The sequence below is a fragment of the Oncorhynchus keta genome, chromosome 32, assembly GCF_023373465.1.
Source record: "Oncorhynchus keta strain PuntledgeMale-10-30-2019 chromosome 32, Oket_V2, whole genome shotgun sequence".
Lineage (NCBI taxonomy): Eukaryota > Metazoa > Chordata > Actinopteri > Salmoniformes > Salmonidae > Oncorhynchus > Oncorhynchus keta.
The window spans coordinates 23,894,608-23,922,562 of record NC_068452.1 but is presented as its reverse complement, the minus strand read 5'-3'; the positions used below and the strand labels follow the sequence as shown (position 1 = coordinate 23,922,562).

General features: G+C 42.0%; 1 protein-coding gene across 2 annotated transcripts; it reads right to left on the bottom strand.

Moving 5' to 3' along the window:
• Nucleotides 1-8,998: 8,998 nt before the first annotated feature.
• Nucleotides 8,999-27,291, bottom strand: LOC118365346 (SUMO-conjugating enzyme UBC9-B). 2 transcript variants are annotated; one of them, XM_035747491.2, is made up of 7 exons: nt 27,128-27,291; nt 25,637-25,708; nt 25,064-25,147; nt 24,648-24,720; nt 22,006-22,115; nt 9,654-9,733; nt 8,999-9,441 (listed from the first exon to the last, which is right to left on the bottom strand). In XM_035747491.2, the coding sequence occupies exons 2-7, from the start codon at nt 25,700-25,702 to the stop codon at nt 9,381-9,383; spliced, it is 474 nt and encodes a 157-aa protein (XP_035603384.1). In that variant the 5' UTR covers nt 25,703-25,708; nt 27,128-27,291; the 3' UTR covers nt 8,999-9,380. The 2 variants fall into 2 exon arrangements, with proteins under 2 accessions (XP_035603384.1, XP_035603385.1); XM_035747492.2 differs by having other exon boundaries at nt 25,637-25,732; nt 27,128-27,274.
• Nucleotides 27,292-27,955: the final 664 nt, after the last annotated feature.

Here is a 27,955-nt window from a genome sequence, read left to right as displayed (position 1 = left end):
CCCCGCCTCGGGCTGTTGCGGAGGGATGTAAGAAATACGCTCTGTGAAGAAGAGGGTAGATCCACCTGTCACATTTAGCTAGCTCTACCTGTGTCTTCTGTCATAATCATTTGCTATAGCTTCAAAATTATACAACAATAAAGGATATTTGTGTACAGCCAACTACACCAACATTAACATAACAGGTTATTGTTTATTTGGTACAGGGAACAGTCGATGGAATATGTACCTGAAGTCAAATATTATCAAGTCAAACTGTAAACGGGCCAAATCTGGCCTGCAAGTGGTTTTATTTATTAGACATAAAAGACTGTAAAACATCATGAAATCAACTCCAAGTGATTTACATTTTGGAAATCTGTTCCCAAGTATTCCCAAGCATAATAGAGAGACACGTGTAACTGCCCACAAATGTAAGCATGGTTTGAAATGATTGTTTTAGTCAAATATTGTATTTGTTTGGGCTACTTGGGGTCATATTGCAGTCTACAAATTATTTATAATTATGTTCCTTCCCCCCGACCATCAGCTCAAGAAAAAAAACTGACCCCCAACTGAATATAGTTGATGATCCCTTCTGTGAATGATGGGAATTCTAAATAATAGGCTATAACATGATAACAGGTAATGAGGTGGAACTGTCTGCCTCCCAATCAGATCCAAAATATACAAATTCTGGTAAAAGCTTACAAAACTCATGATATTGAAATAAATGTGTCCCTCAACTGAGTGAAGATGCCAAATAGACATTTATGGTATTTGTATTAAGGTCCAACATGGTGATTAACTTACAGGCTTGACATTTCTCAAGGTCACTCCTTGTACTGAGGCTACTGAGAAGAGGTGAGATCCTACAGAGTTAAACTGAAGACATTCATTAAAAACATTGGGAGATATAAAATTGGCTGTGAGTTTGTTCCCTCATAACCGAACAGAAAAACACTGGGGGAAAAAGTGTTGCGAAATGTATCACACAAATAGCATGACAAAAATATAAAAATATATCTTTCATGTAGACCAGACAATTTGACCTTAATGGCAATAATCTCCACCCGGCACAGCCAAAAGAGGACTGGCCACCCCTCAGAGCCTGGTTCCTCTCTAGGTTTCCTTCTTAGGATCCTGCCTTTCTAGGGAGTTTTTCCTAGCTACTCTGCTTCTACATCTGCATTGCTTGCTGTTTGGGGTTTTAGGCTGGGTTTCTGTATAAGCACTTTGTGACATCTGCTGATGTAAAAAGATCTTTGTAAATAAATGTGATTGATTGATTGACAACAATTGTGTGGTGTGAAAGGAGAGCCAAGAATCAGACGCAGATTTGAAACAACTCATAGGTCTCTCAAAAACATGTTTCAAACTGTCTATCGATTGGTAAAATAGTTCAATTTACATATCCTAGCATACACCCTTGGGAATGAACCCAGTCATGAGGGTCAAGCTGAAGACAATCTAGAATAACTTTGAATGGCTGTCACTCAGGGGATCAGAGGTTCCACCACCCAATGGGATGTAATATTGAGTGACATGGAAATGTACTCAATTCAATCTTTCCTCACTCCATTACATTTTACATTTATCCAGAGCATACATTTTCATATTTTTTCCATACTGGTCCCCGTGGGAATCGAACCCACAACCATCGCTGCAGGAAGACAACTGAGCCACACGGGACCCAATGCCAGGCATTGATCTGTATGAGCTGTTAAATCAGAATGTGTGTGAACTTTGAATTTGTGTGAACTGAATCTCCTATACCCAATGCTTAATTGGCCTGCACAGCAGAAAAGGCTTCCTGCTTGGGGGATGTTTTTCCATCCCAACTCAGTTTAGCATAGCCAATAGCCACAAGCTGTTAGCTACTTGGCTAATTAATAAAAGGAAAATACCATGTAAAGCGCATCATACTGTGACACTTTCTGTATTTTGAAAGTCAGTGGTGAAAGAAGTACTCAATTGTCATACCTGAGTAAAAGTAAAGATACCTTAATAAAAAGTGACTCACTTAAAAGTGAAAGTCACCCAGTAAAATAGTACTTGAGTAAAAGTCTATAAGTATCTGGTTTTAAATGTACTTAAGTACAGTGATGGGGAAAGTACACAATTGTCATACTTGTGTAAAAGTAAATGCTATACATCAAATTCCTTATATTAAGCAAACCAGACCGCACACATTTTTATTTTTATTTACAGACAGACATGGGCACACTCCAACACTCATACATAATTTACAAACACAGTATTTGTGTTTAGTGATTCTGCCAGATCAGAGGCAGTACGGATGACAACGCGTTATATTGATAGGTGCATTAATTGGACCATAATGCTGTCCTGCCTGAGCATTTGAAATGTAACTTCTGGGTGTCGGGGACAATGTATGGGAATAAGTGCATATTTTCTTTAGGAATGTTGTCAAAAATATAAATAGTAAAGTACAGATACCCCCCAAAATACTTAAGTAGTACATTAAAGTATTTTTATTTAAGTACTTTACACCACTGATGAAAGTTATATATCTTAAAAGCTCAATTGCTGTAAAGCAAAACATTTTGGGACTGTATCAACAATGGACTAACCTGGAGCGCTGGAATTATCTTCCAATTTCTTGGTTAGGTAGAATATCCCTTCTGAAAATGAATGTTTTACCTAGACTACTTAACCCAATCTAAATTATCCCTGTCTTATTTTCCAATAAAGTAATACAATGTTAAAATGGCTGGTTAAATTACTTTATATGGAATAAACGCAAGCCTAGACAGCTGCCAGGTTCTATAGGGGTCCTAGGTCTGCCCAATATGAGGTTTTATAAGTGGTGTGCCCACTTAAGGCATATTACTGATTGGATAACAAATGATGACTCCTCTATTTGGTTAGATATTGTGACTTCTTTTTCAAAATACCCCTTGCAGGATCTTTTATTTTTCAGAAGCTTCAAATCTATAGCTGCAATAATCCCATTACACTTAATACACTCAAAGCAAGGAGATCAGTTCAAAGTTTTGAGGGAAGGTCCAAACTAACCTCTGCTCTTACCCCGATTCTTAACAACCACGATTTTGTAACAGGATTGCTGGATGTTGGTTTTAACCTTTGGCTTAAAAAGGGCATAGGCAGACTAAATGATTTATTAGCTGACAGGATTCTAATGTCATTGGAGCAGATGGTTGAGAAATATCAGCTCCCAAAGCAGGACTATTTCCGCTTTCTACAAATCAGACATATTTTGAAGAGCACCATCTTAGTTGGCAACCCTGATATGTCTGTCTTTGAAAGAATGCATTTTTTCCTCACAAAGGAAATGTCTGTAAGTTCATTTTATGATGCTTTAAGGCCCTTTTCTACTGTAGACACACAAGGGGTCAAGCCAGTGTGGGAGAATGAACTGTCTGTTACTATTCGACGAGAAGATGTGGGAGGACATTTGGAGATATGCACGGTCCTTTTCCAAATTACAAAGGTACTGTTCTAATGTCCTTCAAGAAATTGAACAAATTCTAGGGCTTGACCTAGAATTGGAATCAGTTACTTTGCTGTTAGGTCTCCCTAGTAGGCATGTTACCTCTGTGGGTAAGAGGAGGTTGTAAAACATCCTTACCTTCGCAGAGAGGAAAAACATCCTCTTACAGTGGATTACTGACAAGGTCCCATCTTTTAAAGGTTGGCATAAGATACTTTTTCAAAGGGTTCCGTTGTAATATTTGACATGTACATCACATTCTAAAACAGATCAGTTGTACAAAGTGTGGGAACCTTACCTGAATTACCAATAACCTGATTTATCAGCTATCATTGCTGCAAGGATTCTCTTAGAATGGTTGTTTACTTGTCTCTTGACTATACTGTACATTCCATCTATTGGGGCTAATTCCTTTATTAAACCGAGCTTTAGTGTTCAATTTCCATCTGTTTGTTAGTTTTTTTATTCTTATTTTATATTTATATTTTATCTCTTAATATGGAAGAAAACTTACAATAAATTAAACAAATACCAAAAGATAGTTTTTGAGTGGTATTTTGGCTCTAGTCTAATATGGGAAGGGCTGCTACTAAACCAGACATTGGCTCAGAAAAGACCATAGCTGGCTTCCTCCTTGTGAACCTATTATGCACTTGAAGGATGGCCACCAATACTGCCAGCATGACTTTTAGGGTTCCATGTTATTTGATGGTGGGCCGTATGGTGTACTGTTGTGAATAGGCTGCAGGATATCAAATCCCATAACAGGTTGATACATGCTATACCCATCTAAGAACAGGCTCTCTCTTTCCTAGCTTTTGACAGGTTTTCAGATCAGAAGCTTTTTCCCGCTGGATTGTGGAGGCTATTTTGCCTGCTTATTCAAATGCTGTCCAAGAGTCTCCTTAGGGGTTCTGAGTCACAGCATGGGTGTTACCACCTCCTGGGCACTGCTCAGAGGTGATCTGTTGAGGACATCTGTGCTGCAACCGTCTGGGCATCCATGCACACATTGTGGGGTTTTGTAATTGGATTATTACAGACTTTTAACTAGTGTACGTACGGGGCCCCAAGCCTCTGTAAGGTCTCTCCTGTGCCTTGAGAGTGAGTATGCCACATTATTCAGTGCGATTGTAGATCATCTTCAGCCTAAGTTAAATGTATTACATGTTATTCCCCTCAGCCAGGAAACCAAGATTTCATATTGTAATCAGACTTTTTGCAATAGGCCAACAAATAGTCTTTTAGAGAAGTGATAAACTACATGAGAATATTGTCAGCAAGGAAAATGTGTTTTTCTTTCACACACAACAACACGATGGCAACTTCAGAAGATCTCTTTCCTAGTTTCCATGAACCAGCATGGAGCAAGTGAAAGGCACCATCACCAACAACCCTTAGCTTCCCTGTCAGATACTACACATCGCTCTCTTCCTCTCTCGTTCTCTTTTGCACACACATATTAATTACGCGGCTGCTGGGGTGAGTTGCCTCTCCACGTGCAGCAATTATTCCACACACAGTGAAGAAAAGGCTCCAGGCACCATTTCATGGCACAGGGAAGGACACTTCCCAAATAGAACCACTTAGCGCCAGCGGAAAAGCCAAGGCGCAACAGAATCTTGTGATTTGGCTGTTCACATCCATTGATCTGCTGAAGGAAAGGCAATTCAAGGGCACTTGTCATGCTCTTTTGAGTTTTAATTGACTTTTATGTTATGTGGAAGGAATTATACTGAACAGCAATATAAACGCAGCAGTTATGTGGATAGAATTATACTGAACAACAATATAACAATATAAACGCAGCATGTAAAGTGTTGGTCCCATGTTTCATGAGCTGAAATAAAACATTCCAGAAATGTTCCATACCCACAAAAAGCTTATTTCTCTCAAATCTTTTTCACAAATTTGTTTACATCCCTGTTAGTGAGCATTTCTCCTTTGCCAAGATAATCCATCCAACTGACAGGTCTGGCATTTCAAGAAGCTGATTAAACAGCATGATCATTACACAGGTGCAGCTTGTGCTGGGTACAATAATAGGCCACTCTAAAATGTGCAGTTTTGAAACACAACACAATGCCACAGATAACTTACATTTTGAGGGAGAGTGAAGGAGACTGGCATGCTAACTGTAGGAATGTCCACCAGAGCTGTCGGCAGATAATTAAATCTTAATTTCTCTACCATAAGCCGGCTCCAACATCGCTTTAGAGAATTTGGCAGTGCATCCAACCCGGCCTCACAACCGCAGACCACGTATAACCACGCTAGCCCAGGACCTCCACATCTGGCTTCTTCACCTGTGTGATTGTCTGAGACCAGCCACTCAGACAGCTGAAGAAACTGAGGAATATTTCTGGCTGTAATAAAGACGTTTCGTGGTGAAAAATGCATGATTGGCTGGGCCTGGCTCCCCAGTGGGCGGGCTGGCTCCCAGGTGGGTGGGCCTATGCCCTCCCATGGCTGCACCCCTGCCCAGTCATGTGAAATCTATAGATTAGGGCCTAATGAATTTATTTCAATTGACTGATTTCGTTATTTGAACTGTAACTCAGTAAAATCTTTGAAAATGTAGCATGTTGCAATTATATTTTGCTCAGTATAGTTATCACTCAGGAGTCATGTGAAGAGTTTGCCATGCCTATAGCGAAAGGAGAGAGAAAAAACAGTGAGGAAGACTGTGGGCAGACAATGGCATTAACAGATGAGTTCGTTATTTTAATATTTCCCCTTTAATAATGAAAATGAATGACTTGCCCCAGTCACTGACAATTAGAGACTCGGGGTTCAGCAAGGGTTAGACTGTGACTGGACTGTTTCCCATGTAAAGAGCCCCTCTAAACTTATTTATTTTGTCTGCTGCTAGGTGCCTTTCTTCCAAAGGACCTCACACTAGGACCTTTTTTTCTAAAGAGTATACTATGTAAAACCTAAAGGGGTTCTTCAGCTGTCCCCATAGGATAACTCTTTGAAGAACCCTTTTGGGTTCCATATAAAACCCTTTCCACAGAGGATTCACATGGAACCCAAAAAGGGTTCTCCTATGGGAACAGCCAAATAACCCTTTTGGAAGTTTTTTTCTAGGAGACTATGACTATATCGGAATACATTTTAATGGCTTGTCACAGCACTTGGCCTCCAGGGTTTCAGAGTCAGAAATTAGAAATGAAAGCACAGCATTGAAAGAGGATGCAACAGTCCAGTCAACGGGTCCTCTTAGGGCTTTGAAGTTGCAGCTAGATGGAGCACCTGTACTCCCTCCTCCACCTACTCGTCAAGGACAGGTTGCGACTCTCTTCCATTTGCTGATGAACCTAGTATAGGATTCCCTCTCCTGCGTGTCCCACAACCCAGTTAAAAGGTTTTGAAAAGTAAGATTCCTCCACAGCGAATAAGCATGTTTTAATGAATATGCAATTCATTTATTCCATGGTTTATCTTGCATCATGTCAGCTATCCTAACTCTAAATCTGCAGAAGGGAACAAAGGATTGTCCATGTTTTGTGCTTAGTGATAAGACACAGGGTGACCCTCTGGCAGCTCCGTTTCCATGGTCACATCATTAGTGCACCGCCCCAGCTGGATGGAACTGTTTGAAGTGGCAGTGGCACAGTATCTTTAAATAACAAGCCCGCTAGTTTAGGGAGTAAGGAGGGGAAAATAACTTTTGGCAAAAAATGATTAGTTTCAATCCATGTTTAATGATGCCCCATAAAGCCAACCTGCAGGTAGTCATCAATACTCTTCCATTTCACCCAGTTTTTTGTTCTCACCCTGAAATTTTCAGTTGTGCTACTTGAGCTGATCCACGTCCCATGTTTTTTTTTTTATGTGGGGTTGTCAAAACAGCACCACAAGTAGCGAACACTGACTTAACACGGACTAAATCAATAGCCATCCACAACACACCACCTTGTCACTGAGGTGTAATCAATGTTTGTATCATGCTTATTAAGTATGACACCAAGGAGATTTTCTGAAAGTGAATGCCTCAGTGGATGAACTGAGCTGATTAGAAATCTGACTTACAGAATTATGCCACTTCAACCCAAGGAACACCTTATGGTATCGGATTGGTTCATCAACACAGCGACACTCATTTTGGTTATTATTCATGTACACAGTAAGAGTAGCAATTTGAGGAAGATCAGAGGAAACTAAGGACTAAAGGCCCCCAAAAAAACTCACGTCAGTCTGTCAATGACAATCAGACAGGAATGAGTCACTTCAAATCACACAGCCTGATAAACATGTTGGTCATGTAATATCAACACTGATGTGTTCCTGAGCAAATCTGGCACAAAACAGGATGTATAGCTGGAGTGCATGACAGTGACTGCACTAATGATAGAATTTGCATCACAAAACCTGAAATTTGCATGATGTGTTAATTGCTAGCTGTAACCAGAATGTGAAACGCAATCATAAGGGCCCATGGGGTTAGCGTAGAGCGAAGAGGATTCCCTCTTTGAAAAGGTGTGACATGCACACACACAGAAGTCAATTACTATTCCCTAGGTTATATTGATTAAAAGGGATAAGAGATATATTTTGGCTATTTTGCCTTTTTCTACCTGCCCAGTCATATGAACTCATGGATAACATGTCTTAGTTGTCAAAATGTCAACAATACCTGCTCTAAAAGGATAGTGCAACTAGATTCAGCGCGGGAAGAGTTTTCCTTGAGCGGATGGTCAGGGGGCCGGAACATAAATATTTGCAGACTGCAAATTGACCGCAAGAATCACAAACAGATATTTAACAAGACAATTTCAAAAAACCTGCTCACAAATCACATCTCTATTATGCGTGGGAATACTTTGGAACAGATCTCAAATTAAAATCATTTAGAGCTGATTTGTTAGCATTTTAGTCTTATGTGCAAACAAAATATTAATCTCAGAAAACCAAATAAATGACGGGCCGCCAGGATCTATAAACCCGTTACATCCTCCCTTGAAAGGGTCCCTTATGTAGGGTTACCAGATTGTCTCAGAGGTACAGTCTCGTTTGAACAGTCCTGAAGGTCACTCAAAACCTTTTAACAGCTTTAAAAGGTAGACTTTGGGCACAAACAGTCCAACTCCTACGCTTTCTCCATTTTCAAACAGAAATAGGGTGTGCTTTTAGTTGTTCATTCTAGTCATGCATGCAGCTACAGGATGTAGCTAGTTCGTTAGTTAACTAGCCAGTAACTCCTCCAGTATGTGTTGTCATGTCACAGGATTTGGTTTTTGGACAAAAGCGATCGATAAGAAATGGCACTTCTGTAGCCAAATATCTTATTCAACAATTTGTTTTTAAGCATTAAAATTACCTTGAATATTGATTTGATCATGTACACAGTCTAAAGCTGTTATTGTTACCCAAAGTCAACCTTCAACTGGCAACACAATGCATTGGAAAAGATGGAACTGAGTCCATCTACATGTAATATTAACACTAGCTTTGTACAAACATATTTAAATAGTTGGACCAAAACAACTTAAGAGTCTGATGCAGAGACACTAAACTACCTTTGAATAGATTCATTGAGGCCTGTTTTTCTATATCTTTATCAGAACATACAATTATTTTGCCTACCATTGAACACATGAATAAAAATCAACAGAAGTGACTCCCATTTCATACAGTCTTTTCTGACAAGCGTGAGCTCTTGAAAAAAGAAATACCACAGTAGGAGTACGGAATATCCTTTGTGGTGGCGGCATAGTGCACCTTCAAATCCTGGACTTCCGAATCAAAAAAGCAAAAGGGTGCATCAGTATGTGGGTGATGGACAGAAATGGCACACATTCAGTTTTAAAAACAGTCCAGCAGGAAATAGGTGAGCACTGGCATAGTTGGAGGCAGACAAAAAGGGGGCAGAGACAAAATCCTCAGCAAACCAATTTCTTCTATCTTGTGTAGTCTTGAAGCTTTATGGAGAAAACTTTTTGGCTTGTGCTCGAACCCTTTTTTCATATTCCACTCTGTTTTGGCTGAAATGAAAGATGGAGGCATGTTATGAGGAATGAGATATTTCCTGGAAATATCAAGTATCAACCTTGCAACAATGTTTGCAAACAGCTAGACAAACCATTGACCAGGAGGGGCACAAGCTAATGAGAAGATTGCCAGCAAATGTGTATATCCTATTCCAACTGACATTTGACAAACCTTTCACTTAATTAAAATATCTACTCAGACCCACCAGTAAATTGTATACGCCTCAGCTTGTGCAGGATCCTGGATATTTGGTTCATTTAGGAGCTCTTGGATTCCTAACAATATCTGTGGATGAAAACAAAGTATAATGGCAATTTCTGTTCGCAACTTTTCATGGCTTCAAATCAATTTGACCTAATAAGTAATCACCATGAAGCCATGCTGCCCTCTGCAGCAAAGCCATTTACAGTGCAGCCAAGAGTCACCTGTATACACAAGTAGTTCTCATCCACACCGATGCAAAGATCACTCCATATGCATTTGGACAATAAAATATAAAAAATGTTAGTCTACAGCCCAGCATTTTGGATTTGAGGTCAGTTAAATAAAACGTTTTAACTAGGCAAGTCTGTTAAGAACAAAAACTTAATTACAATGACTGCCTACACTGGCCAAACCTGGACAACGCTGGGACAATTGTGCACTGCCCTATGGACTCCCAATCACGGCCTGTTGTGTTACAGCCTGGAATCGAACCAGGGTGTCTGTAGTACGCCACTCAGGGGCCCAATGAGGTGACAGTACAGCAGGTCACCTTTTATTCAAGGATATTTTCCTACATATCTGTTTTACGGTCTCAAAATGTATTCGTTAATTACGGTAAGTGAGGTTAGAGGCACAAAGATCATACCTCTGAAAAATGATAATCTCCTGTTCTTGGAGATGGTAGCATGTTTTGTTGTAGCCTCTAACTGGAATCATTATTCATGACTTCTTAAATCATGGCACTCGGGATTCATTTACAAGCGTTCAAAAACCTCTACTTGCCAAGATAAATTTATTCCAGTCACCAAATCACCATTCAGTTCCTATTTGTCAAAACGCAAATGCATAAAATGAGTTAGAGTGGGGGGGGGTCATCTAGATTTTTCATCGCTGTCTATTTACCGCCACTCAACAAGCTGTATAGGGTCATAAGCTAACAAGAACACTCATGCAGAAGCAGCGCTCCTAGTGGCTGGGGATTTAATGCAGGGAAACTGAAATCCATGACAATTTCTACTAGCATGTCACCTGAGCAACGAGAAGCGAAAGCTCCATCACCTTTACTCTCCACACAGATAAGCATACAAAGCTCTCCAACAACCTCCATTTGGCAAATCTGACCACAACTTCATCCTCCTGATTCCTGCTTACTGGCAAATACGCAGGAAGTACCAGTGACATGCCCAATAAAGCAGATGCTAGGCTACAAGACTGTTTCGCTAGCACAGACCGATAAAGTGCTGGGATTCATCCGATGTCACCGAGTAGTTTACCACATCGGTCACGGGCTTCATTAATAAGTGCATCGATGACATCGTCCCCAGTGACCCGATGTACATTAGGGCTGGGCAACATAAAAATGCTCAAAATGTCTGTAGCGCAAGAATACATTATGAGCTTTTGTCTTTAGGGTCTGGTTTCCTTCGCTCCTTCTGTGCAACTTCCCACTTGCAGACACCAAACCCCTCCCCGCAATCACAACAAAGACAAAAAAGGTTCATCTCTGACAAGCAGTTTGAACTCGCCTTTTGCATTTTATCCCCAAAAAATACATTAGAAGTCAAACCGTCACAAAACCCATTGAAACCATTTTACTGTAATAGAGAACTTATCCTTTGTAACAATACCCTTATGTCTTGACTCCCAAAATGTAGAACAGAGCAGGAGTATCAATGAAAATGATTGTGGAAAATTAAATAATCAGTTTGTCGCGTGCAGCATCACATACCGCTAGCATCATTTTAGCCAGACTTGTGCTAGCTGTCTAGTCTTTTATAAATGTGCAATGAGCATTAAAAAAAAGACATCTACATAAGGAATTGGCATCCTGTTCTCATTCTCAGAAATAAGCAACTTATCCAGGTATGCCACTTGATTACAACATCTAAAACAGGCTGTTCAAACAGTTGGAGACAGACTAGTGTATTCATAAGTTCAACTGTTCTACTTTGTTAGCAACCAAATAGTTACAAGTTGGCTAGACTTTAAATATAAAGACTAGCTGGCTACTCAATAGCAGGTCGGCTTGAGACCGTGTTAATTTCCTATATTGCCCGCTACCAGAAGTTTGTCATGATTAGTGGATGTGCAATGTTCTGGTTAAATTTGTAACATGAAGGGCATTTTCATAGAGTTGAAACCCAGATAAGATTAAATGGGTAGGTAGCATAAATGTAACCTATGGATTTGAATTAGAATATGCGTAAACATTCCCTCAATTCTCTATTGAGTTATTACATAAAAACTGATCAGAATTTTAAAGAATGCATTAGTAACCCACAATCGATTGCACTCATGACTACCGGTTTCAATTACATTTTCTGCCAACTTACAAGCAAACACTATGAATGTATTGCTACAAATGAGCTTGCAAGCCAACTAGCCTGCTATTGTTATCACTACTAGCCTGCTAACACTACGTTTGCTACTGGCTGACACGCGCAGTGCTATCAACCAGAGGCTGGTGGGAGGAGCTATTGGAGGACAGGCTCATTGTAATGGCTGGACTGGAATTAACTTTACATTCCAGCCATTACAATGAGCCTGTCCTCCTATAGCTATTGGGTAGTAGATAACATTAGCCAGATGGAAATGCCTCGGTAGCAGCTGTTCTCCATATGCCGTTCAGAAAGTGCATCGTGGGTAGTTCCGAAGACATCCAGAAATGAAATGTAAAAACACTAAAACTGTGTTTGCAGTTAAAGGTAACCAGATCTAGACTACAACTAAGATGAGAAAAGTCATGCTTCCTACCCTTTAACTCCCTAGATTCGATGTCCGTACACTCACGGAAAACTAATTAGCATTATAATTGTTAAAAATTATAACACCATACAATCTGTAGTTGAAGCTTGAGATGGTTTATTTTGCATTGATGTCTCAATCCAAGATGGCATTGATGTCTCAATCCAAGATGGCATTGATGTCTCAATCCATCTGGATCCAAGATGGCGTAGCAGTCAGATGTCTTTGTCCAGTCGTGTCCCTTGTATATATTGTTTTACATCTTTTTCGTCGCATATCCTTTCAAATATTTTGGTAAACCGCAACATCTAAATACTCTCCTGCAACCCACCTCACTCAATGTGGCGTGGATCTGCTTTTTCCCCCTAAAGTATTTAGATTTACTTCGGATCCGGAATCCCTCAACTGAAGCTAGCCAGCTAATTACCAGATATTAGTCAGCAAACCATTGCCAGCGGTCATCAGCTAACCTTCAGCTTGGAAAGCTCTCGTCAGTTCGAACAACGTGACTCTAACCAGAGCATAACGGACCTGTTATTTTTATCCCCGGATTCCGACCGCAAACATAACAATTTCATCTGGATCTTCACAACTAGCTAACCGCAATCCCGGATGACTACTCCTGGCTAGCGTTTCCATCCCAGAGCAAGCACCAATTAGCTTGAAGCTAGCCCGGCCAGGGCTCCTGTGCTACCACCGAAGTATACTCCTGGGCTACAATATCTGGACCCCTTCTACAGCCGGTATGGGGCATGGAAACCCGCAGATCCCCTACAACTGGAATACCGACATAATCTTCCCGAGGACTCCAACAGGCCCCTCAGGCGCAACGCCCGATGAAGGCCCATTATGCTAACCAGCTAGGCCCGCAAGCTACCTAGAGCTATTTGGAACCCTACTAATTTCACGACTGGTCTATCGACGTCACCGCACGAAGAGGCAAAAACAGACTCACCCCCATCGTGATGTCCCCCAAAGGCTAACTTTCTAGCCCCTGCTATCTGCTTGCTTGCTAACCCAGTCTACAAACGGCAAGCTGCCGGCTCCGGCCTGCTAACTGCTAGCTTACCTGCCCGGTCTGTAACTGCTAGCCCATGCTAACTGCTTGCTTCCCGGCCTGCTAACTGCTAGCTTGCCCCGGTCTATTAGCGGCTAGTTATCCCGGCCTACTAACTGTTAGCTTGTTAGCCTGCTAACTGTCCCTAGCCAGCCCAACCACTCACTGGACCCATATGTTCAATTGGCTACGCATGCCTCTCTAATATCAATATGCCTTGTCCATTACTGTCCTGGTTAGTGATTACTGTCTTATTTCACTGTAGAGCCTCTAGCCCTGCTCAATATGCCTTAAACAACCATGTTGTTCCACTTCCTACATATGCAATGACGTCACCTGGTTTAAACATCTCTAGACTCTCTTCATTACTCAATGCCTAAGTTTACCTCCAATGTACTCACATCCTACCTTACCTTTGTCTGTACACTATGCCTTGAAGCTATGCTATCGTGCCCAGAAACCGGCTCATTTTACTCTGTTCTGAACGTGCTAGACAGCCAGTTCGTATAGTCTTTAGCCGTACCCTTATCCTACTTCTCTGGTGATGGAGGTTAATCCAGGTCCTGCAGTGCCTAGCTCCACTCCCACCCTCCAGGTGCTCTCATTTGTTGACTTCTGTAAATGTAAAAGCCATGGTTTCATGCATGTTAACATTAGAAACCTACTCCCTAAATTTGTTTTGCTCACTGCTTTAGCACACTCTGCCAACCCAGATGTCTTAGCCGTGTCTGAATCCTGGCTTAGGAAAACCACCAAAAACCCTGAAATCTCCATTGCTAACTATAACGTTTTCCGCCAAGATAGAACTGCCAAAGGGGGCGGTGTTGCAATCTACTGCAAAGATAGGACAGCACTCTGCAGGCTACTATCCAGGTCTGTACCCAAACAATTTGAGCTTCTACTTCTAAAAATTCACCTTTCCAGAAACAAGTCTCTCACTGTTGCCGCTTGCTATAGACCACCCTCTGGCTCCAGCTGTGCCCTCGATACCATAGGTGAATTAATTGCCCCCCATCCATCTTCTGAGCTCGTGCTACTGGGTGACCTAAAATGGGACATGCTTAACACCCCGGCCATCCTACAAACTAAGCTTGATGCCCTCAATCTCACAAATTATCAATGAACCTACCAGGTACAACCCCAAATCAGTAAACACGGGCACCCTCATAGATGTCATCCTAACTAATTCGCCCTCCAAATACACCTCTGCTGTTTTCAATCAAGATCTCAGCAATTACTGCCTCATTGCCTGCTTTCCATAATGGGTCTGTGACCAAATGACCACCCCTTATCACTGCCAAACGCTCCCTGAAACACTTCTGCGAGCAGGCCTTTCTAATCGACCTGGCCAGGGTATCCTGGAATGACACTGACCTCATCCCGTCAGTAGATGATGCCTGGCTATTCTTTAAAAAAGTACCTTCCTCACCATCTTAAATAAGCATGCCCCTCAAAATGTAGAACTAGGAATAGATATAGTCCTTGGTTCACTCCAGACCTGTCTGCCCTTGACCAGCACAAGAACATCCTGTGGCATTCTGCATTAGCATCAAATAGCATGCAACTTTTCAGGGAAGTTTGGTACAAATATACACAAGCAGTTAGAAAAGCTAAGGCAAGCTTTTTTAAACAGAAATTTGCATCCTGTAGTACTAACTAAAGTTCTGGGACACTGTAAAGTCCATGGAGAATAAGAGCATCTTCTAGCTCTCCACTGCTCTGAGGCTAGGAAACACTGTCACCACCAATAAATCCACTATAATTGAGAATTTCAATAAGCATTTCTCTACAGCTGGCCATGCTTTCCACATGGCTACCCCTACCCCGGTCAACTGCCCGGCACCCTCCACAGCAACCCGCCAAAGCCCCCACCATTTCTCCTTTACCCAAATCCAGATAGCCAATGTTCTGAAAGAGCTGCAAAATCTGGACCCCTACAAATCAGCCGGGCTAGATAATCTGGACCCTCTCTAAAATGATCTGCCGAAATAGTTGCAACCCCTATTACTAGCCTGCTCAACCTCTTTCATATCGTCTGAGATTCCCAAAGATTGGAAAGCTTCCGCGGTCATCCCCCTCTTCAAAGGGGGAGACACTAGACACCCTGTCTTTAAGGTCTTCGAAAGCCAAGTTAACAAACAGATTACTGACCACTTCGAATTCCACCATACCTTCTCCGCTATGCAATCTGATTTCAGAGCTGGTCATGGGTGAACCTCAGCCACGCTCAAGGTTCTAAACGACATAACCGCCATCGATAAGAGACATTACTGTGCAGCCGTATTCATCAACCTGGCCAAGGCTTTCGACTCTGTCAATCAAAACATTCTTATTGGCAGACTCGACAGCCTTGGTTTCTCAAATGATTGCCTCGCCTGGTTTACCAACTACTTCTCTGATAGAGTTCAGTGTGTCAAATTGGAGGGCCTATTGTCTGGACCTCTGGCAGTCTATGGGTGTGCCACAGGGTTCAATTCTCGGGCCGACTCTTTTCTGTATACATCAGTGATGTTGCTCTTGCTGCTGGTGATTCTCTGATCCCCCTCTACGCAGACGACACCATTCTGTATACTTCTGGCCCCTCCTTGGACACTTCACTAACCTCCAGACGAGCTTCAATGACAACTCTCCTTCCGTGGCCTCCAACTGCTCTTAAATGCAAGTAAAACTAAGTGCATGCTATTCAATCGATCACTGCCCGCACCTGCTCGCCCGTCCAGCATCACTACTCTGGACGGCTCCGACTTACAATACATGGACAACTACAAATACCTGGGTGTCTGGTTACTGTAAACTCTCCTTCCAGACTCACATTAATCATCTCCTATCCAAAATTAAATCTAGAATCGGCTTCCTATATCGCAACAAATCATCCTTCACTCATGCTGCCAAACATACCCTCGTAAAAATAGCCTCCAACACTCTACTCAAAACTGGATACAGTCTATCACAGTGCCATCCGTTTTGTCACCAAATTCCCATACACTACCCACCATTGCGACCTGTACGCTCTCGTTGGTTGGCCCTCACTTCATACTCGTCGCCAAACCCACTGGCTACAGGTTATCTACAAGTCCCTGCTAGGTAAAGCCCTGCCTTATCACAGCTCACTGATCACCATAGCAGCACCGACGCTCGTCGGTTGAGGCAGGGCTTGAAAACTTTCACAGATTAAAGGAAAACCCGGCCGCAAGCTGCCCAGCAACGCAAGCCTACCAGATGAGAATTGCATTCCATGCTTGCTTTGAGGCAAGCAACACTGAAACATGGATGAGAGCACCAGCTAATCATGCTCTCTCTCCGTAGCCGTTGTGAGGAAGACCTTTAAACAGGTTAACATTTACAAGGCTAGACGGATTACCAGGACGCATATTCAGAGCATTCACTGACAAGATGGCAAGTGTTTAACTTGTCATTTTCAACCTCCCTAACCCAGTCTGTAATACCTACCTACATGTTCCAAGCAGACCACCATATCCCTGTCACCAAGTAAAAAAAAAGGTAACCAGTCTAAATGACAATCACCCCGTAGTACTCATCTGTAGCCATGAAACAGTTTGAAGGGCTGGTTATGTCTCACACCATCACCCCAGACAGCCTGAACCCAAACCAACTCCCATACCAGCCCAAAAGATCAACAGATGAGGCAAGCCATTGCGCTCCACACAGCCTTCTCCCATCCGGACAAGAGGAACACAAACTCAGCTAAAAAAGAAACATCCCTTTCAGGACTGTCTTTCAAAATATTTGAAAAAAATCTAAATAACTTCAGATCTTCATTGTAAAGGGTATAAACACCGTTTCCCATGCTTGTTCAATCAACCATAAACAATTAATGAACAGCATACAAACGGTAGACAAGGTCACAGTTATGAAAACTTACAAAGCTGTCTTTAGTGTCCTAAGTTCTACGGACTGAAAAGAAAAAGTGCCCAGGGTCCCTGCTCATCTGCTTAAATGTGCCTTAGGCATGCTGCAAGGAGGCATGAGGACTGCAGATGTGGCCAGGGAAATAAATTGCAATGCCCGCATTGAGAGACACCTAAGCCAGCGTGACAGGACGGACATCCCATCGTCCTTGCAGTGGCAGACCACGTTTAACACCTGCACAGGATCGGTACATCCGAACGTCACACCTGCGGGACAGGTACAGGGTGGCAACAACTGCCTGAGTTACACCAGGAACGCACAATCCCTCCATCAGTGCTCAGAATGTCCACAATGGGCTGAGAGAGGCTGGACTGGGGCTTGTAGGCCTGTGGTAAGGCAGGTCCTCACCAGACATCACAGGCAATAACGTCACCAATGTGCATACCCACCATCGCTGGACCAGACGGGACTGGCAGAAAGTGCTCTTCACTGACGAGTCGCAGTTGTCTCACCAGGGGTGACGGTCGGATTCACGGTCATCGTCAAAGGAATGAGCGTTACACCGAGGCTGTACTCTGGAGTGGGATCGATTTGGAGGTGGAGGGTCCGTTATGGTCTGGGGCGGTATGTCACAGCATCAGACTGAGCTTGTTGTCTGTCATTGCAGGCAAGCTCAAAGCTGTGCATTACAGGGAAGACATCCTCCTCCCTCATGTGGTACCCTTCCTGCAGGCTCATCCTGACATGACCCTCCAGCATGACAATGCCACCAGCCATACTGCTCGTTCTGTGTGTGAATTCCTGCCCGACAGGAATGTGTGTTCTGCCATGGCCAGCGAAGAGCCCGGATCTCAATCCCATTGAGTACGTCTGGGACCTGTTGGTTTAGAGGGTGAGGGCTAGGGCCAGTCCAAGAAATGTCTGGGAACTTGCAGGTGCCTTGGTAGAAGAGTAGGGTAAAATCTCACAGCAAGAAATGGCAAATCTGGTGCAGTCCATGAAGAGATGCACTGCAGTAGTTAATGCAGCTGGTGGCCACACCAGATACTGACTGACTTTTGACCCCCCCCCTGTTCAAGGACACATTCCATTTGTTAGTCACATGTCTGTGGAACTTGTTCAGTTTGTTTCAATAATTGTATGAACATAAGATTCAACTAACACATTTTACAATTTGCTTTAAATAAACGCAGTTGACAGCGAGGACGTCTCTTTTTTTTCTGAGTTTGTGAAAACGGTACATTGACTACAGCTCAGCATTCAACACCATAGTGCCCAACAAGTGATTCACTAAACTAAGGTCCCTGGAAATTAATACCTCCCTCTGCAACTGGATCCTGGACTTCCTCACAGGTCACCCCGAAGTGGTGAGGGTAGGAAACAGTCATGCTGAGTGTCAAAACAGGTGCCCCTCAACTCACAACTACAACCAATCATTAGGTTTGCTGACGACAATGGTGATAGGCTGTCATCGTTGTCTGTGATCAGGCCTATAGGAGTTCAGAGACCTGGCAGTGTGTGATCTGGTTCAAGTCCGGGCTCTGGCTGGGCCACTCAAGGACATACAAAGACTTATCCCGAAACCACCCCTGCCTTGTCTTGGCTGTGTGCTTAGGATCATTGTCCTGTTGGAAGGTGAACATCTGCCCCAGTCTGAGGTCCTGAGTACTCAGGCAGGTTTCCATCAAGGATCTCTGTTAGAGGTCGCCCGAATAAGATTTTTCAACGCCGATACCGATACTTGGAGGACCAAAACAGCCGGTACAGATTATTCGGACGATTTGTATTTGTATTAATGACAATTACAACAATACTGAATGAACACTTATTTTAAATGATAATACATCAATAAAATGAAACATGTTCATTTGTTTTAAATAATGCAAAAACAAAGTTTGAGAGGTAAAAGTGCAATATGTGCCATGTAAGAAAGCTAACATTTAAGTTCCTTGCTCAAGGCCTCCCGGGTGGCGCAGTGGTTAAGGGCGCTGTACTGCAGAGACTCTGGGTTTGCACCCAGGCTCTGTCGTAACCGGCCACGACCGGGAGGTCCATGGGGCAACGCACAATTGGCCTAGCGTCGTCCGGGTTAGGGAGGGCTTGGTCGGTAGGGATGGCTTTGTCTCATTGCGCACCAGCGACTCCTGTGGCGGGCCGGGCGCAGTGCGCGCTAACCAAGGTTGCCAGGTGCACAGTGTTTCCTCCGACAAATTGGTGCGGCTGGCTTCCGGGTTGGATGCGCGCTGTGTTAACAAGCAGTGCGGCTAGGTTGGGATGTGTATCGGAGGATGCATGACTTTCAACCTTCGTCTCTCCCGAGCCCATACGGGAGTTGTAGCGATGAGATAAGATAGTAGCTATTACAACAATTGGACACCACGAAATTGGGGAGGAAAAAGGGGTAAAAACAAATAAAGTTCCTTGCTCAGAACATATGAAAGTTCCTTTTAACATGAGTCTTCAATATTCTCAGGTAAGAAGTTAAGTCCACTTATTATAGGAATTATAGGAGTATTTCCCTCTATACCATTTGTATTTCATTAACCTTTGACTATTGGATGTTCTTATAGACACTGTATTGCCAGTGTAACAGTAGCTTCCGTCCCTCTCCTCACTCCTCCCTGGGCTCGAACCAGGAACACAATGATAACAGCCACCCTCGAAGCAGCGTTACCCATGCAGAGCAAGGGGAACAACCACTCCAAGGCTCAGAGCGAGTGACGCTTGAAACGCTATTAGCGCACGCTAACTAGCTAGCCATTTCACTTCGGTTACACCAGCCTCATCTCGGGAGTTGATAGGCTTGATGTCATAAACAGCGCAATGCTTGACGCACAAGGAGCTGCTGGCAAAACACAAAGTGCTGTTTGAATGAATGTATACACTCCTGCTTCTGCTTACCACTGCTCAGTTACATACTTGTATAGTCAGATTATATGCAACGCACGACGCGCTAGATAGTATCTAGTAATATCAACCATTTGTAGTTAACTAGTGATTATGATTGATTGATTGATTGTTTTTGTAAGATAAGTTTAATGCTAGCTAGCAACTTACCGTGGCTTACTGCATTCACGTAACTGGCATTCTCCTTGGAGTGCAACGAGAGAGAGAGGCAGGTCGTTATACCGGCGGACTAGTTAACTGAGGTTGCAAGATTGGATCCCCCGAGCTGACAAGGTGAAAATCTGTCGTTCTGCCCCTGAACGAGGCAGTTAACCCACCTTTCCTAGGCCGTCATTGAAAATAAGAATGAGTTCTTAACTGACTTGCTAGTTAAATAAAAGGTGTAAATAATAAAAAAATGTTTTTTTACATCTGCCTAATCGGTGCCCAAAAATACCGATTTAGGATTGTTATGAAAACTTGAAAATCGGCCCTAATTAAATCAGCCATTCCGATTAATCGGTCGACCTATAATCTCTGTACTTTGCTCCATTCGTCTTTGCCAGGATCGTGACTAGTCTCACAGATCCTGGCGTTGAATAACATCCCAACAGCAAGATGCTGCCACCACAATGCTTCTCTGTAGGGATGGTGGCAGGTTTCATCAGACCAGAGAATCTTGTTTCTCATGGTCTGAGAGTCTTAAGGTGACTTTTGGTAAACTCCAAGCAGGCTGTCATGTGAGGAGCTGCTTCCATCTGGCCCCTATACCATAAAGGCCTGATTGGTGGAGTGCTGCAGAGATGGAGATGGCTGTCCTTCTGGAAGTTTCTCCCACAGAGGGACTCTGGAGCTTTGTCAGAGTGACCATCAGGTTTTTGGACCCTTCTCCCCCAATTGCGCAGTTTGGCCAACTCTAAGAAACATCATAGTGGTTCCAAACACCTCTTCCATTCAAGAGTGATGGACGCCACTGTTCTTGGGAACATTCAATGCTGCACACATTTTTTTGGTACCCTTCCCTAGATCTGTGACTCAACAGAATCTTGTCTCGGCGCTCTACAGACAATTCCTTTGTCCTCTGACATGCACTGTCAACCATGGGATCTTATATAGACAGTTGTGTGCTTTTCCAAATCATGTCCAATCAATTGAATGTATAACAGGTGGACTCCAAGTTGTGTTACCAGCTCAAGGAAACCGGATGCACCGGAGCTCAACTTCAAGTCTCATAGCAAAGGGTCTGAACACGTAAGTAAATAAGGTGTGCTTTTTTTGTATACATTTGCAAACATTTCTAAAAACCTGTTGTGCTTTGTCATGTGGTATTGTGTTTAGATTGATGATTTTAAAAAAATCAATTTAAAATAAGGCTGTAACGTAACAAAATTGACAAAGTTAAGGTGAATACACTATCTACGGCAATTACCTTGTACCCCTGCACATCGACTCTACTGGTACACATGTGTATAGCCACGTTTGCGTTACTAGTTGTGCATTTATTAACATTTATATTATTTCTGTATCTTTCTCTGCATTTTTGGAAAAGGGGGGACTAGATACATATAATGCTTTAATTTCTAAATGATTAAAACAGATGAAAATAATCCAAATGTGACATTCTGTACTGCCTCATGAAACATTTGATCTCAAATCCAAAATGCTGGAGTACAGACAAATTTGTAATATTAGCTTCATTGTCCAAATACATACTGAGGAGAGTATATGACTATTCCTGGAGTTATAGGCAAATAAAAAGCTAAAACTAGAAGGAGTCTTGAATGAAAGCTCTTACTTGTTTGATAGTGATGGCTGGCCTCCAGTCTTTGTCCTCCTCTAAAATCGATAGACAGACTGTACCAGAGGGATATACATTTGGATGGAACAAAGGGGGCTCAAATTTGCCTGCCAAGAGCAGAGAAAATATAATTAGCACAATCTGGAGAAAATTCCAGATGGCACTTATTTGCAGTTCATTAAACAGTGATTTTCGATAGATATCTCCCTCTATCCGCACAGAGGTTGGAATAAGACTGAAAATAATGATAATGCCCTTTTAGTGTAAGAGCGGTTTGAAAAGACTGCATTTTCAGCCTGTTTTGGTAAATGTGTTAGACCAATAAGCAGAGTTCAAACAGCTGGTTCTGTTTTCCCACTACCCCCTCACACCAGTCCTAACAATTCCTTCTTGAAAATGGCTCTTCACTAAGAAGCTATTTTTGTTTGTTGGCCATTTTAATTGAAAACAAGGCATGAGTAAACATGTCGTCCCCCACTAATAATGCAACGCCCCCTTGGGGAATAACTAATTTTGTAAATGACAGATCCATTTGTCAAGACGTATCACTCACCCATGGTGTAAAATGGGTCCCATGGCGTCAGATATTGTGTCCGTTAGCTAGACTCATCCCTGAGCATGTGTGCCAAATTTCATCATTGAGTCAGACAGCAATAAAAACATGTGCCCATTATAAAGCCACCATGTCGTCAATATGAATGCTCTTGCATATGTTGAGTATTGACAGTGTTTACAATACGCGTACCAAATTTAGTTACAATGAACATGCTTGACTGATACATGCATTTATGTGCCAGATCACATCCACATCAGTAAACATTTTATTCAACTAGAAAAGTCATTTAACTTCTTATGGCTAGGAGGCAGGATTGAGTCGCTTGGATGAATAAGGTGCCCAGAGTAAACTGCCTGCTACTCAGGCCCAGAAGCTAAGATATACATATAATTAGATTTGGATAGGAAACACTGAAGTTTCTAAAACTGTTTGAATGATGTCTGAGTATAACAGAACTCATATGGCAGGCAAAAACCTGAGGAAAAAAAATCCAACCAGGAAGTGGGATATCTGAGATTTGTAGGTTCTCAAGTCTTTGCCTATCCAATACACAGTGTAAGATTGTCCGATTGCACTTCCTAAGGCGTCCACTAGATGTCAACAGTTTTTAGAACCTTGTTTCAGGCTTCTACTGTAAAGGGGGAGGGAATAAGAGCTGTTTGACTAAGAGGTCTGGCAGAATGCCATGAGCTAAGTCATGCGCGCAGCCGTGAGTGAGCTGCGTTCCTTTTCATTTCTAAAGAAAGGAATTGTCCGGTTGGAATACTGAAGATTTATGATAAAAACATCCTAAAGATTGATTCTATACATCGTTTGACATGTTTCTGCGAACTGTAACGGAACTTTTTGACTTTGTCTGGACTAAGTGCCTGCGCCTCGTGAATTTGAATTTGTGAACTAAACGCAAACAAAAAGGAGGTATTCGGACATAAATGGACATTCTCGATCAAAAACAAACATTTATTGTGGAACTGGGATTCCTGAGAGTGCATTCTGATGAAGGTCAAAGGTAAGTGAATATTTATAATGCTATTTCTGACTTCTGTTGACTCCACAACATAGCGGGTATCTGTATGGCTTGTTTTGGTTCCTGAGCGCTGTACGCAGATTATTGCATGGTGTGCTTTTTCTGTAAAGCTTTTTTGAAATCTGACAGCGGTTTCATTAAGGAGACGTATATTTAATTCCATGCCTAACATTTGTATTTTCATAAACATTTATGAGTATTTCTGTAAATTGATGTGGCTCTCTGCAAAATCTCTGGATGTTTTGGAAGCAAAACATTACTGAACATAACGCGCCAATGTAAACAGATTTTTGGATACAAATATGAACTTTATCAAACTAAACATACATGTATTGTGTAACTTGAAGTCATATGAGTGTTATCTGATGAAGATCAAAGGTTAGTGATTAATTCTATATTTCTGCTTTTTGTGACTCCTTTGGCTGGAAAAATGGGTGTGTTTTTCTGTGACTTGGCGCTGACCTAACAATCGCATGGTATGCTTTCATCCTAAAGTTTTTTTTTAATTCAGACACTGGTGGGATTAACAAGGTTCTTTAAAATGGTGTATAATACTTGTATGTTTGAGAAATTAATTATGAGACTTGTTTGAATTTGGCGCCCTGCACTTTCACTGGCTGTTGTCAAATCGATCCCGTTAACGGGATTTCAGCCGTAAGAAGTTACATTTTTTTATTTTATTCACAATGACGGCCAACGCTGGGTCAATTGTGCGGTACCATCAATAGTGGCCATGTTTTAGGTACTAGTCTGGAAAATATTGCGTTGAGACCTTTGGCCATAGATACCATATCAAGTTCCATGGAGATCAGTCATTCGGTGCCATAAGAGTAGCACCTTAGGTGTTTCACAACTTTCTCAAAGGCGAATGAGTTCCTTATGAGGGACCCTTGTAGCAAATTTCATGACTATGTAATATGGGGTGAGGGGCATGACCTCTGAAAGTTTGCATTTTCTTGTTATAGGGCCACCATCTGGCTAATCAGTGTAATATTGTAAATGGATAAAAAAAAAAAGAGAAATTGGATTGGATTCTCTTTTTAAGAGAAAACATACACTTGGGAGGTGAAGAAGGATAGTCATCCTTGAAGAGCATTCGGAGTTTGAACAAGCCCCCCTCCCATGGGGTCTGTGGAGAGAAATACAGAAATTTGGTCAACACTCCTTCAGTAACTGGAGTTACTCATAGTGAAGCAATGAGAATGTCACAACTGTGGTAATCAATTAACATTGGTTCACTGGTCATCCAGCAGCTATACAGATGTTAGTACCAGCACCTCAGTGTATTTAATATCTCCTACAACCAATTAATACTCTGCTTAGTTGTATTAAAACAAGATCTGCTGTCCAGTTGAAAAACACCATACAATGACAACTTATTATGCAGCACAGGAGTGATCACTTCCTCCAGCCTGAACATAGTGGTGCCTACAATAGATATAAAGTTCAGCGCTCACTCCAGAGAGACTTACCCCCTTCTTTCCAGGGATGGCACACTCCCAATTCATCAAGTTCATTGTTCCATCTGGGTTTTTTGTTGGCACAGCAACAAACCCCTAGGGAGAGAGACAAGATGTTGTTCAACACGTTAAATGTCCAACTCCATGAACTTGCCAACTACAGCCCTGCCCAGAACAAATCCTTAACCCCCCGACCCTCTATGGAGGCGTAACTCAATGCGTTTAGTTGGCAGCGCTGCCCTGTTAACGGCTCAGTCACCTGTAATGTAGGCTATTTTATTTGTTCAAACAGCCATGCAGTACGTGTTCAGATGTAGGCCTATGCCTGTATCGTCTCCCTGTCAGAGTTATGCTGGTGACAACTCCAATTGCCCATTTGGGATCAATAAAGTTTATTCAACCAGGCCAGGGCAGTACAGCTCTGCTTGGCATAGTAAAATGTTATGTGGAATAGAAGATCCAGAACACACATTTTCACAAACAGGTCTTCCAAAATGACACATGCCCTTAAAGAACTAGCATGGCTGCTACGAAAAGGCACTGTTGACATGAAAATGGCTTCCACCCAAGTCCCTTGATACTCACAAAAGGATGGTCTTTTCTCCAGGCCTTCCTTTCTTGTGCAAGACGACTTAAGGCTATACCAGACATGACTCCCTAAATCAGAAACACTCAGATCAACTGGGAAAAAGGGATCAACAGTTGTGCACAGTTCTATTAAAAAACAATGCATATGTGATGCACAAGTTCAGCCTACAGATCAGTTCAGGTGGTTGTCATTTCTCTCTGGCACTTGATCAATTAATGTTACTAGTCTCTGGATAACAGCACAGCCAAATGTGGTGCTCAGAAAGCTCAATGCTGCAACCACTTCAACTAGGTCACATCCACAGGTGCCCTGTTCCTAGGCCATCATTGAAAATAAGAATTTGTTCTTAACTGACTTGCCTAGTTAAATAAAGCAACAAAAAGATGGACCACACTGTCAATTCTAATTGGAACAGATGAGTCAGTGGGCAGAACAAGCAAGGTGGTGGGCAGAGCCAAACACGAACTAGTGCGAGCCTATTGGCCATTTCTAGCATACATCTGAATATTCCGTTAGGGAACGCCGACGTTGCACGCCTAAACAAAGCGACTAAAAACTTTGGCAAAGGCGAAAGTCCACTGAATTTAATCCACTGTTCAAAACATAGAAAACTGTTTTGAGATCAAGTGTTTAATCCATGAGAGAATGTGCGGAATATAGACCAACATCTTCTCCCACTGCACGCCAGTGGACTTCCTCTCACTACCATATTTGGTAGTGAGAGGAAACGCCAAGCGCTGCTTCATATTTAAAAATTCAGTTTAATCTCTCTCATTGTTCCATCTGTGGCTATAGTATTGAAGCTTCATACCAGACTAACGCAAATCATTTTTTGAATGTGCCACTATAAATATGCTGACAAGATTGAGAGACCAAGAATGTAATGACAGGGAAAACTTTGGCCTTGAGCTAAAGGAATTAAATTCTCACAACCGAGATATCTGTTGGATGTTAGGTTATCATTCAGCGCGAATGGTACAAAGCAGCATTAACAGGTAACGCTGGTTGCAAACTAACACGTTAGCTATAGCAGTGTCTTTTGTTGACACACATGCCCCATAAAGTATATATTGATTGGATAACTTGTAAAGCAGTGGATACAAATGCAGTCTGTTGTCGAAAGCAAAAATGCAACTCTGCGCAATTCTGGCACGAAAAACTGCTAAACAAGTGTGCAACACAGTGCGCAGCCGTCACATTTCGAGGCTAGGTTAGCTACATAGAAGTCCAGCTTAGGATGCCTTAACCTTTTAAATACATATCCAGCCGAAAAGAACATGACGTTTAAGATCGACGTGAATGCAGGTGTTTCGGTCTTCAGTCTGGATAGCGTAGTTAGCCAGCCAACTACTTTAGCCTAGCTAACAGTAGCAAGTTAACAAGCTTTCTAGCGTTAGCTTCATAAACCCCAATCCAAAAAAAACAACGAAAACTTAGACTACTATTTAAAAAAAAAAAAACATTCTCAGTAGGCGACAAAGACTTACCTTCAGTGTGATAAAAAAAATCTCTAGCTATATTTCTAAAAGAACACTCGGGTAGCCCAATTTAAAACAAAAAATCTAACTCGAGACAAATCTAGCTAGGCTAGTGAAGTTTCCCTCCTGAAAAGCCCCCTGAAATTTAGCCTAGGCTAAATGGGACCTGATTACTTGCTAGTGCCTGAAAACAATTAGCTTTAATTACTAAATATGACAATTCGTTCTCTACAAGGTGTTGCTTATTAAGAGTGTATGTAATCAAATTTGCTACCATCAAAAATGTATTATGAGACAGCTATTTAACAAGAACAAGAAAAAAACATGAAACATTGAATATTCCGTGAGAACTATGTAGTGTCACAACTAATACGATGAATGTATTCTATTTTGCAGAACATGCAGCGTATGTTGGTACAAATTATATGATCGTTTAAGATTTTAAATCATAACTTTCAGGCAAAGCATTTGACAGCTATGCATTTAAAGAGACAGTACACCCACTGAGCTGCACTAGGGTCAGAACACTGTCATAGTTTATTTTAGACACTGTAGAGTTGGCATGAGTTATGAGTCAGTAAACGAACCTTAATACAGGGATGGGATATGTTACTGTATTCCAAATTTGACCTTCATCCAAACTGATACAACCAGAATATTAAAATACTGTTTGTTTTCAAGCCCCTTTTCAACTTCAAGCTAACTAGAAGTAGTAACATCAGCCATTATGGAATGGCACGTCATGTTGAACAACAAAATAACTGATTGTACAGTCATCCCAAAATGGCTCCAGTGGCTACTGATAGCATGAGGACGAAAAGGGCAGTTTTTCAACAA

Bases quoted from the DNA above. Each gene is read 5' to 3' on its own strand.
- LOC118365346 (XM_035747491.2), bottom strand. From the start codon at position 25,702: ATGTCTGGTATAGCCTTAAGTCGTCTTGCACAAGAAAGGAAGGCCTGG. The intron at 25,148-25,636 runs GTGAGTATCAAG...CTCTCTCCCTAG, and splicing joins GGAGAAAAGACCATCCTTTT to GGGTTTGTTGCTGTGCCAAC. The intron at 9,734-22,005 runs GTAAGAGCTTTC...TTTCATCCACAG, and splicing joins CAGCCATCACTATCAAACAA to ATATTGTTAGGAATCCAAGA.